Source organism: Hipposideros armiger, unplaced genomic scaffold, assembly GCF_001890085.2.
Source record: "Hipposideros armiger isolate ML-2016 unplaced genomic scaffold, ASM189008v1 scaffold_402, whole genome shotgun sequence".
NCBI lineage: Eukaryota > Metazoa > Chordata > Mammalia > Chiroptera > Hipposideridae > Hipposideros > Hipposideros armiger.
This window is the reverse complement of record NW_017731752.1, coordinates 368,229-379,993: the sequence shown is the minus strand read 5'-3', so window position 1 is coordinate 379,993 and position 11,765 is coordinate 368,229. Positions and strand designations below refer to the sequence as shown.

The following is an 11,765-nucleotide window of genomic DNA, read 5'->3' as shown; positions in this document are numbered from 1 at the left end:
TTTAAAGTCCATTTTATTATTAGAATGTTATAAACTGTCCATGAAATGATGCACTGCTGAAATACAGACACCCAAGTTATTTAGACTTGCATATGTTACTGCCACAATGAGGGCCAAGTGCCCTGGGGGAAAATTCCTGCCTTCTCGATTTAAGAAATCTATTTGCTGTTTTTACTGTCTCAGCAGTATATGTAAATAAAGGGTTGTTATGGTGCCATAATTCCCGAATGATGGGCAGTAACTATACTTCAGTGGTTCTATAAACCAGCCCATTATGACAAGTCATGGCCAGTTTTTCACAAGGAAAACAATTCTGCTAGTGTGAGCCATCTACAATATATAAAAGGAGCATATAATTAAATTGGGTTGAAATAGAACACCACTCCATGTCAAATGCTGGGTGCACAGCCACAAATTGTAACATACGTTTAACGATGGCAGGACATTGTTTTTGCTGGCAAAGCTATGGGCCTCCACAATGGGTTATCTTGAAAATAATAACGATAAGCACTGTATTAAGGAAAAGGACTGTGGAATATGCTCTTAAGTGTGCCTTTTAAGTTTTTGTTTTTTTTAATTGCCATGAAATCTTGGAGCTAAGTATTCAGTGCAGGTATGTTAATGAAATGACTATGACCCAAATCAGAAACAGCAGATTTCCTCTATTTTTTAATCTCATTTGGTTGAACCACATTCCATCACTGAGGACCCACCTGTTGTATAACTTGCTTTCCTCTCCCCAGGGGCCCTACAGTGGTCAAGGTCAACCTGGCCTTATGTGCTGTCTCATAGTCCTCTTTGTCCACCTGCTCCCCATTCCCCGCTATGATTGGGATTGAGATTCCACAACAAGTGGAACAGAGAAACAACAGGTGCTCTTCCTTCCAAGATGGCAAAGCCTCTTATCTGTTCACATCTCTCCTGTGTACCTGGTGGCTTACATTTTCCTAAAACAAAGAAATTACCTTCCCTCACCTCCCATCTACCACATCCCTTCTCTCAAGCCTCCTACCTCTGTTTAATTGAGGGGGCACGGTGGTCCTTATGTCAGCAGCCCCCAGGGCATGGTCCAGATGGAGCAATCTTGGGCTCTCATGCACAGCAGTATGGAGCCCAGGGCTAGCAAACTCCTCAACACTCAGCAGGAAATCCAAGAAGAGGGCCCTGTTGCTTCCCTGGGGAATCAAAGGCACAGCATTTCTCTCCTGATGGGCAAGGAGGTACCTGCCTGCTTCCTGGCTATAGGGATGAGGCCTTGGCTTCTAAGAAAAGAGGAGAGAGAATCTGTTTTCTTGCCCCCATTATCTGTTCATATTAGAGGAATTTTTTGCTAGGTCCCTGTATTTTATCTGCAAAATTCCCTAAATTGGTGGCAAAAGATGGGGGTGGGGTAGGTAAGGGGGGAGAAAAGAAAGAACCAACAATTTGGCCTTTAACTCATATCTATGAAACTAAGTAGCTAATTATAAGGTTATTTAAAATAAGGGAGAAATAATCTTAGTTATGATTGGTAGTGAACAATAAGACTGAGTCATTAATGAAAGAATAGTCATGCCTTAAAGAACTCCCTCTGGCTGCCAGGGGTGTCTAATCACAGGGAGAGAGCCTTGCTTCCCCAGATCAAAAGCTAGAATGCATGCAGCATTCAAAGAGGATCTCTGGGCTAGAGAAGGTAGAATGAGGTGCTTAGAATGTGACTCCAAGCACATGAAAATGTGGACTAAAAAAAAAAAAAAAGTTAATTATTTGAACATCTAGCTGTTGTTGGTACCCTGTGCTCTGTGTTACTCTAAAATTCCAGGATGCATATTTTAGCATAATCATTCTCTTGACCACTGAAGAATACTGGAGTATTGGTCATTGGCTGCCCTGGTGACAGACCCACTCTCAAACTGTGGCTATCCTAGCACATGTATTCCAGAACATTCAGAGTTTTTAAAAAAGGCAACCCACAGCAAGAAGCATGTTCTTTCAGAGAAACAGCATTCTGCTTTAACCACCTCCAAACCTAATCAAACCCTTGGCGTGAAGGGCAAGCAAGCCACGTCTGTGAGCTTGGAATGACATGGTCAGCAGATTTGCCCAGTGTTATGACTCTGGCTGTCCCAGGAGCAAGCCATGGAGACCCCAGGGGAGTCAGAGCTCAGAACGCTGACTTGTAATAAGTGTAAATATGACTCTGTAAATCCACCACAGAGGGGAGGCTCTCTCAGTAAAGCCTGAAAATTACATGTATTTCATAAACATGAGCTGGAAATAGCAACCGCTGTGGAGAAGAAATGGCCTGGTCCCATCCTGACCCCTGAATTTCCAGACCCAGTGGGTAGGGAGCAGCCCAGTAAGCACCCACAATCTGAATAAGGAGTCCTCAGTCCTCCATGAGCCTTCTGCTCAGTTTAAGCCCGTTACCGGAAAACCCAGTGGAGGCTAAGCTATAATTTGGCACGGCAATTAGCAAGCCAGGCAGTCAACAGGCCAAAAATAGTTATTGAGACAGCTTTGCATGAGACTGGACATCTAAATATTAGAATGAAAAGTTGCCTTTTGTTAGACTCCTACTATGTGCTTGGTACTTTGCTAAGTACTTACCTTGCAAGTGCTTATTTACTGTGATACTTAATTCTCACAACAATACTCTGGTATCAATACCATTCCCCCCCACCCACCCACTCACCCCCATTTTACAGATAAAGAAACAAGCCAAAGAAGTTAAATAACTAGCCCAGCATCACACAGCTAGTAAAGTGGGGAAGCCAGGATTTGATCCAGGCTTGTGGAACCCCCGCCGTCCCCAGCCTGTGCTCTAAACCCTTGTTACTCAAAGTATGTTTCAGGCACCAGCACCATCAGTATCATTGGGAATGTTACAAATGCAGTATCTCAGATCCCACCCCAAACCCACTGAATTAAAATCGATATTTTAACAAGATCCCTAGGTGATATACCGGTTTCTCTCTGTGTCTTTTAACTGCCCTGAAACCTAAGAAAACTAGTTCCTTTTTTATTTTCACATATTGTACATGGAGGATCTCAGACTCTGAGGTGTGTCCACATCACCTGAGGACCTTATTAAAATGAGACTTTATTATAGAAGAGTCTCGATTGTTAAGGGGAAAAGGGAATTACTTACTTGCCTCCATCATTTGCTGTTCAGGTCCGAGGAACCTTCTGCTAGGTCACTGAATCCTATTGGCAAATTCCTGGACTTTCTACCGAGAAAAATTCCTCAGTGAAAAGTTTGGGGGGAAAAAAAAAAGACCCAAACCTACAAATCAGAATCCCAGAATCTGCGAAGATGGAATTCAGGCATTGCTGTTTTTAACAAGCCTCCAAAGTACTATGCACATCTGAGGTTGAAAACCACTAATATTTGGAAATCTCAGTAAATTCTGTATTTGCAAGAATGTGAGTCAGTGAATTTCAGAAGAGCTAAGCCAACATAGGACAATCAGGAACTGAATGTCAGGTACTCATCCTGCATTTTTATAACTATTTTCATATAAATATTGAACTCCAGGATGGTGAGGAGTTTGGGGTCACCCTGACCTCCTCTTCAGAGATAGAAGTAATAGTGCCTACCTGCTCCCTCTAAGCATGAAACAACAGGCTCTTTGCTGTTACAGAGAGTTGGGCATGGAAGTATTTTCAGCAACAAAGCTATCTGTGCTACTTTGGGTGATGTTTTGCTGAGTATTTTGTGTCCTTAAACTTGTAAGGATCCAGATCATTTCAGTCCATTAGACTTTTTTTTTTTTTAAGATTTTTATTGGGGAATTGGGGGGATGGGAACAGTGCTGGGGAATTGAGGGAAGGGGAACAGACAAGTTGCTGTCGTTTTTTGTTCTTCAGTCTAGTTGTGGAGGACGTTGCTTCACTGGCCCAAGNTGGCCCAAGTTGGCACCATCATTGCGCTCTTCCTGGGCGAGGCAGATCAGTCGCCGGCTTCTGGACGGCTGCTCACTGCGGCTGCTGGCCGCTCACAGTAGCCCATGGCAACCCACTGCCACAGGGGCTGAAGCCTGCGACTCACGGCAGCCCAGCTCCAGGTTGAGCTGTTGTTCAGCATCTTAGCTGTGGAGGGCTGTGTAACTAGCCCTCATATGTGGGATCCGAACTGGGGCTCTCTGGCATCCCAAGCCAGTTCTTAACCATCGCGCCACTCGGCCAGCCCCAGTCCATTAGACTTTAAGTGCCTGACTTGTGCCAAGCTCTATGTTAAATTCTGGGGTCCCACTGCTGTTTCTGTGACCAATGAATCCTACGATGTGGCCTCCCTCCCCTCACAGCTGGCTTAGGAGAGTTGAACAGTGTCCTCCAGCTGTGCTCAGGCCGCTGGCGCACTGAGCACAGAGGGCAGAAAAGGGAAAAAACAGGCTCCCGGTGAATGTATAGTGAAGATAAGTTGACTGAGCTTTGCAGCTCATGAGGGAAAAAATATTTTTTTGGGCGACTTTCTTCTAAATACCGAGTTAAGTTATTTGTTAATATATACTTGGGACAACCCTCATGGTAACAGCATTACTAACTGAGAAACTCAAAATCCTAAAGGAGTCAGGTTATATGCAGACACAAAAGAACATGCTAGAAGATGAGAATTTACTGTGTGCCTAATGTTAACACATTCAATGTTTCTAGATCCTCAAAGAAAATATTAGAAGCTTGACCTAATATACAATATATGAAATGTTAGCAAGCTTTCCTAGGGAAAGTTACAGGTCTCATCTTCAAAGGTTTTTATTTTACAATGTCTAGAGGTATCGTATGCACCCTGCTTGGTGAAGGAGAAAAGGCAGAGTGACTACAAGTGGAAATGGTGAAGTGGTAACAGAAGCCATGATCTGTAGCTGAGCCTACCCCACTTAGGTCTAGTATCTCACGTGATAATACATCCTCTATTTCTCATATTAACTGAGATTCACACAGACTAGAAGTTTCAGTATTTCCCAACATTCAGCCTAAAAGCTGGAGTCAAAACCTCCCATCGCTTTCAGTTGTTTGGTTTATGAGCAATGCAGAAATGAAGCTGATTTTAGAATCCATAGCAATTACAATAATGACAACAATAAAGCACCTAATGTTTGTGTGCTACATTGTGGTGGATGAATCCGGAAACCTTATTCTCCTCTATGAAGTGGGTATTAATGAGGCTCAATTATCAGATAAAAATAGGGAGGTTCCTAGGGGTTAGGCGGCTCTGCCGTTGAACACACCCAGCTGCTGGGTAACAGCCAGAACGGACTTGCATCCTTGGCCTCACTGCCATCACACAGCTGCCTCCCCAAATCATGTAAGTTCTTGGCGTTCCTAAATGAAATCCGTAATTCAGCAAGCCTAGTGCTTGATGCTGACTGCAGATCCCCAGGGCTAGTGGCACACTTGTCATTATTTCCACCTTTGTGCAGCCAGCAGATGTTTTCTTATCGAGGCACCCAAACCCAATCGGAATGATGTTCACCTACGCTGATGAGAAGGGTCCAGGGTTGAGGCCATTACCTGGGTGAATCAGGTCAGAAAACGACTAAGAAGTCAAAGGAGTAAGATAGGAATTATCTTGATTATTTGCCTGCACAGCCCAGATTCACTCTATAATTGTGCAAACCATTTCTATTTTTGCATTTAATAGGTTTTGCAATGTTCTTCTTTGAGCAAGGAAAGGAGGGGGCATTTTAAGTTGGCCTGGGTGCAGATTTCAAAACCATCTGCATTCACTATAACTAGAAGGATGGTAGACAAGAGCACAGCTTTGAGGCAAGGCTTAAAAATACACTTCTCATTCTGCCAGATTTGACAGGAGAGAAGCTGTGACATTGTTTTGGTTGTTTTTTTGTGTGTGTTTTGTTGTATGTTTTTGTTTATTTTAATATGTACCTCAGTACTAGTGCAATTGTCTTTTGAAATCTGGAAACCGGTATAACGTGGCATCTGCCACTTACTGACTATCTAACTTTGGGCAAACCAACTTATTGAAGCCTCAGTTCCCTCATTTGTACAATAACTATAATAATAGTACCTACCATAAGGTTGTTAACTCTTGTTGTCAAGAGTTAAGTGAGAATAATGCACAGGAAGTTCTTAGCATTTTGCCTAGCACCTAATGAGCTGTTGGTCTTGCTAATGATTTCCTTCTTTGACATTTTTCCCCAACCCAGAAAAAAAATCTACTCTTTTTAATAAGCCTTTGAAATTATCCCCTGAATTTTATTTTATATTTACAAAAATTAAAATGCTATGCGTGATCAAATAATGCCTGAACATCTCTTGAAGTTCTGTTCTTTTTATTTGTGTTTCATATAAACATATGGTAATGCTTGGGAAGAGCAGAAACTTTATTATGCTATTATCTTTATTATTTAACGATTATTTGGCTCTCAGAAAGGGTGTCTGATACTGTTCATCTCTGCGTCTCATCAACTTCCTGGAGAGTTGCAGGGAGCAACTATGCTCCCCTCCTCGTTCCTCGCAAGTAATGAGTTTTGTCTCACTGACAAGTTCCAATGCCTACACAGTCTTGTAGAAAGATCTGAGAATCTGTAAGCCTGGATTTAAATTCAAATTCAGTCATTTACTAGCTATAAGTCCTTGAACAAGCCACTAACCTCTCCAACACTTATGGAGTTGGGATGTTAATAGGCCTCTTATTTTTCCAAAGTAGAATTATGATCCTTCATAGAATGACTGAAAGTAATTCTAAACCACTAAGGCATTAGATCACTTAGTATCATATGGCAGACTTACTGATATTATAAAAATTATTAATAATAGGGCTCAGACTGGGATAATGGGATCATATATAATACTTCATAAGAACAGGTTAATTTTGATCAGCAAGACTCTTTCACATGGCCAAACAATATCACTCTTCTTTCATTAAAATAAAATTTAAAAATCTGACCACTTTTTAACAATCCAATTGTTTTTTCCTTCTCCAAATTTAAAGTTCTAAAAGCAAGATTTCTTCCAAAGGGTCTCTACCTCATTTGTCCTTTGGGTTTGAGATCATGAGAGCAGATCCTACACAGTTTGCTTTTTTCGTTATTTGTTAAATTTATTGGGGTGACATTGGATAGTAAAATTATATAGGTTTCAAGTGTGCATTTCTATAATACATCATCTATATATTGCATTGTGTGTTCACCACCCAGAGTCCGTTCTCCTTCCATCATCATCTGTTTGACCCCCTTTACCCTCATCCACCATCCCCTCCCCCCTTACCCTCTGGTAACCACTAAACTGTTGTCTGTGTCTATGAGTTTTTGTTTCTTTGTTTGTTTGTCTTGTTCATTTGTTGCTTTCAGTTTTCTATCCCATATATGTATGAAATCATATGTTTTTTTATTTTTTCTAACTTATTTTACTTACATAGCATGATAATCTCAAGATCTAGCCATGTTGTTACAATTGGTAGTATTTCATCTTTTCTTATGGCCGTGTAATAATTCCATTGTGTATTATGTACCACATCTTCTTTATTCAATTATCTATCAAAGGATACTTTGGTTGTTTCCATGTCGTGGTCACCATAAATAATGCTGCAATGAACATAGCAGTACCTATATCTTTACAAATAAATGTTTTCAGATTTTTAGGGTAGATACCCAGAAGAGGGATTGCTGAGTCAATGGTAATTCTATCTTCATTTTTTGAAGAACCTCTATACGGTTTTCCATAGTGGCTGTACCAATTTACATTTCCACTAGCAGTGTATGAGGGTTCCTTTTTCTCCACAGCCTCTCCAACAGTTGTTATTACATGTCACGTTAAAGAAAGCCATTCTAACAGGTGTGAGGTTATATCTCATTGTGGTTTTGACTTGCATTTCCCTAATAGCTAGTGAAGTTGAGCATTTTTTTTCATATAAAATCCAGATAGAAAGTGTAATGAAGTGAGATTGTTGAAGAAACAGTTCAGGTTAATATTGAACATTTCAAGACTCTGGTACCAGACTGCTGGAGTTCAAATCCATACTAAGTTCATGACTGTGAATAAATAATCAACTTCCCTGTACACAAGTTTCCTCATCTATACAATGCAAATGATAATAGTCCCTTTGTCATTGGCTTATTTGGAGAATTCAATGAGTTAATATATATAAAGTGCTTAGAATTGTTCTTAGCACATGATAAATGTCATATAAGTGTTAGCTGTCATCATCTTCTTCTTCAAAATGGACAGCGAGTTTTCTCAGTTGTAGAACAGAGCTCCTCCATTGTGTGTGGTTTTCTCCGGAATAGGCCTAGTGTCCCCACTTTGTGCCCATCGCACTCTGTGCCTACTATCATGGTAGTTTTGTAGCTATCTTGATGCTCGTAGTGTCAGTAGTTTTTCTGTTTTTGTATCCCCTGTGCCTGCCACAGTCCCTATTCCAGGGGTACATTGGTAAACCAGCCCTATAGAATTAAAAGCATTGATTTATAGCATTTACTGATTTCTGTGGTTTTGATACTTCCACCATGGCTGATGTCAGACTACCAGTGGTTTAATAACTAGCCAGCCAAACTCCCAAATGTCTAACAGTCAGCTCCTATGACCCTGTCTGAGCTGGCGCCGGCACACCACTGCTTAGGCACTCAGTCAGTGAATAGGTTAATCAGTCAGGCTGGCTGCTGCATCAAGTAGCACTAAAAATCCCCCCAAAAGATAATGAAAATGACAAAATGCAGAAGGAAATGTGTGAGAGTAAAATAGTGCACTGGAAGTAGTGCCTCGTTTTAATTTCTGATCTTCCAAGGCACAGACATCAAATCAAAGAAGTCAAACCCACGACCCTTGTGAGAATCCAGTTTCCATGATAGTGATTCAAACGTCCCTCTTTGGTCCTCCCTTGCCCCCTACTACTTCTGCTATAGTTTTATTGGAGCAGTTGCCAGAATCATGCCAAATAGGAGCTGGAGAGCGAGAAGTGGTACCTGAGCTAACTCACATTGCCTTAGATTCCCCCTTCTTGACTTCCCTCCCTCCTCATCACTGACATGCTTTTCCAAGCCCTGTAATGCAGCTGTTCTCCCCGCCTCTTTAGTCTGAAAAGGAATCTAGTTCATCCTCACAAGTTATTGTAAATGGTATGCCTTCCTGGCCAAGAACTAGCCAAGCAACACAAAGAAGCATTTTTCCCAATCCCAACTGCTTTCAGCAATCCCCAATTTCATTTAGGCAAGCAAATTCCCACATTGAAAAACAATAACCCCAAATCAGCATAGTTAGAAGCAAATATATTTCAGACTACTGTATCTTGCCCTCAGACTTCAGGCTGACGATCTTTGGACACAGTTTGCATCATAATGATCTTTCCTTAAAAGTTAGTTCCCTTGCGTTTCATCGGTGTTCATTTAAGAGTGTTGTGTCTCTGAGCCTCAGTCTCTGGCCCTCTGTGTTTCATGGTGCCAGAGAGACTGGGACTACACAGTTCTCTCCTCTTGGGAATGGAAACATTTCTCTCCTGCACCTGCCTCCTGAGGATGAGTCTTTCTCTGAACCTGTGAATACACACACAATCATAATGCCTTCCTGTACATGAGAGTTCTCTGATTCAATAAAACATCCCTGAGAGCATACACTATTTCAATCTATAAATTATTAACTATATTATACCTATAGAGATCAATCTACAAAATCCCAGCATCAGTCACTGACCACTTGGGGAGTAAGATTAGCCTAAGAGCCCTTCAAATAAAAGTGAGGATGATTATTTACAGTATTTATGGAGTAAAGTAAATATGATATGCTCATTAGGTGCTGAGACCTACAATTACTCTTCCTCTACCACCACTCAATCTACCAAATATTAGAATCCAGGTCTTTGCCCTCCCTCTGGGCAGGTTTACAAGGGTCATTACTGGGGAAATTGAGCAACCTAAAGGTGCAGACACAGAATATAGTCATCAAGCCCCACTCATGCTTAAAGCTTCCCATCAGATTTCTAGTTTTCTACCACTCCACTCTTCAATATGAGCTGATAAGCCAGAACTACCAGACAATGAAGGAAATCCTATAATTTGAAATATAGAGAATGTATTCAGATTCTCCAGAGAAACAGAACCAATAGGAAGGATGGACGGATGGATTGATTTTAAGAAATTGCTTCACAGGATTATGGTGGCTGGCAAGTCTGAAATCTATAGAGCAGGTCAGCAGGCTGGAAATTCATATAAGAGTTGATTTTGCAGCCTTAAATTTGAAATCCTCAAAGCTGGAATCTCAGGCAAGATTTCTATGTTGCAGTCTTGAGGCAGAATTCCTTCTTCTTAAGGCCTTCAACTGAATAAATAAGGTCTATTCACATTATGGAGGATAATATGCTTTACTTAAAGTCAACTAATTGTAAATGTTACTCACATCTGCAAATACCCTCACAACAACATCTGCACTAGTGTTTCACCAACAACTGGGCACCTTAGCCTAGTCAGTCTGACACATAAAATTTACCATCACAAAGACTAAAACACAGAAACAAAGAAAAGCAACTTGGAGGAAACTGTGCAGGGAGAAAATGTCATAAAATTAGTATTAATATCCTCAGAGATAAGAGAAAATAGTGTAACCACAAAACAAGAACAGGGTGCTATGTATTTAAAAAAAAAAAAACCTCAGCAAACAAAGAGCCCCTAGAAAATGACAGCATAAGTGAAAATCTCAAAAAAGTTTCAAAAGTTGAGAATCCCACCAAGGTGTAATACAAGTGAGAAAGATAAAATTAAAGGAAGATCAAAAATATCTGAGATCCAAACCGTAAAAGTTCCATAAAGACAGAACAGAGAAAACAAAGGAAAGGAGATCATGAATGAAATAATTTAAAAAATGTTCCCAAAGTTAAAGGACAAGAATTTCCAGGTTGCAAGGGCCTACTGAGTACCCAGTATTGATTGAAATAAACACACACTGAAGTACATCATTGTGAAATCTCAAAAAACTGGGGGCAAGAGAAGATACTCCAAGCTGTTAGGAAAGGAAACCAGGTCACATATAAACTTGAGGAACCAAAACGATGTTGGATTTCTTCAAAGTAACACAGAGGCAATTGCTTAGAATTCCATATACAATCTAACTATCAAAGAGATGTAAGGGTGGAGTCAAGACAAGTTCAGGGTCTCATAACATTTACCTCTTATAAACGAACCCCTTCTCAGGAATCTACTGTAGAATGTGTTCTAATGACATGAGCATGGTACCTAGGATAAACTCCTACCTGGAAACATCCTGTCTTTGAAAGTAGTAGTGGGGTGAGGAAAGCGTCTTCTTCCCCATCCTGGTCTCTACTCTTGGAATCTGTTCCTTGGGTGTCTCTTGCCTTTCTCATTAGCGTTTATGTATGTGGTTAATTAGGTGAATTTTTGTGGACTAGTGTGAGATCCAAACTGTTATTTGGCATTTTTTGTGTCAAGCTGTGTTCCAAGTTCAGAATAACCAATTTGCTAATCAGCTTTGGAATTTGGGACCTGCCTTCGATTTAGTTCAGAAGGAATTTGGAGGTCACATTATGACCGAGTCCTTACACTTCTGAGCATTACCAGTGGCATCCGTGAGTCATGAGGTCCTCTGTTTCCCCAGGCTACCAGTGTACCTGCCTTTCACAGTTCACTGGGAGAAACTGTGAATCCGAGATCACTGCCTGCTTCCCAAACCCCTGCAGGAATGGAGGTTCCTGTGACCCAATAGGAAACACTTTCATCTGCAATTGCAAAGCTGGGCTCACTGGAGTCACGTAAGTGAAATTGTGCAAGTCTTTATGCTGCTGCTTATTGCTAAGAAATCAAAACAGTGAACAACTA

The 11,765-nt window shown here is 40.9% G+C and overlaps 1 protein-coding gene across 3 annotated transcripts in view; it reads left to right on the top strand.

Moving 5' to 3' along the window:
• FAT3 (FAT atypical cadherin 3) overlaps positions 1–11,765 on the top strand; it is a 658,207-nt gene that overhangs the window by 630,944 nt on the left and 15,498 nt on the right. For all 3 annotated transcript variants that reach the window (XM_019663735.1, XM_019663734.1, XM_019663733.1), the window contains one exon: positions 11,545–11,698. In XM_019663735.1, the coding sequence (XP_019519280.1) occupies positions 11,545–11,698 (154 nt within the window). The remainder of the gene's footprint in view (positions 1–11,544; positions 11,699–11,765) is intronic.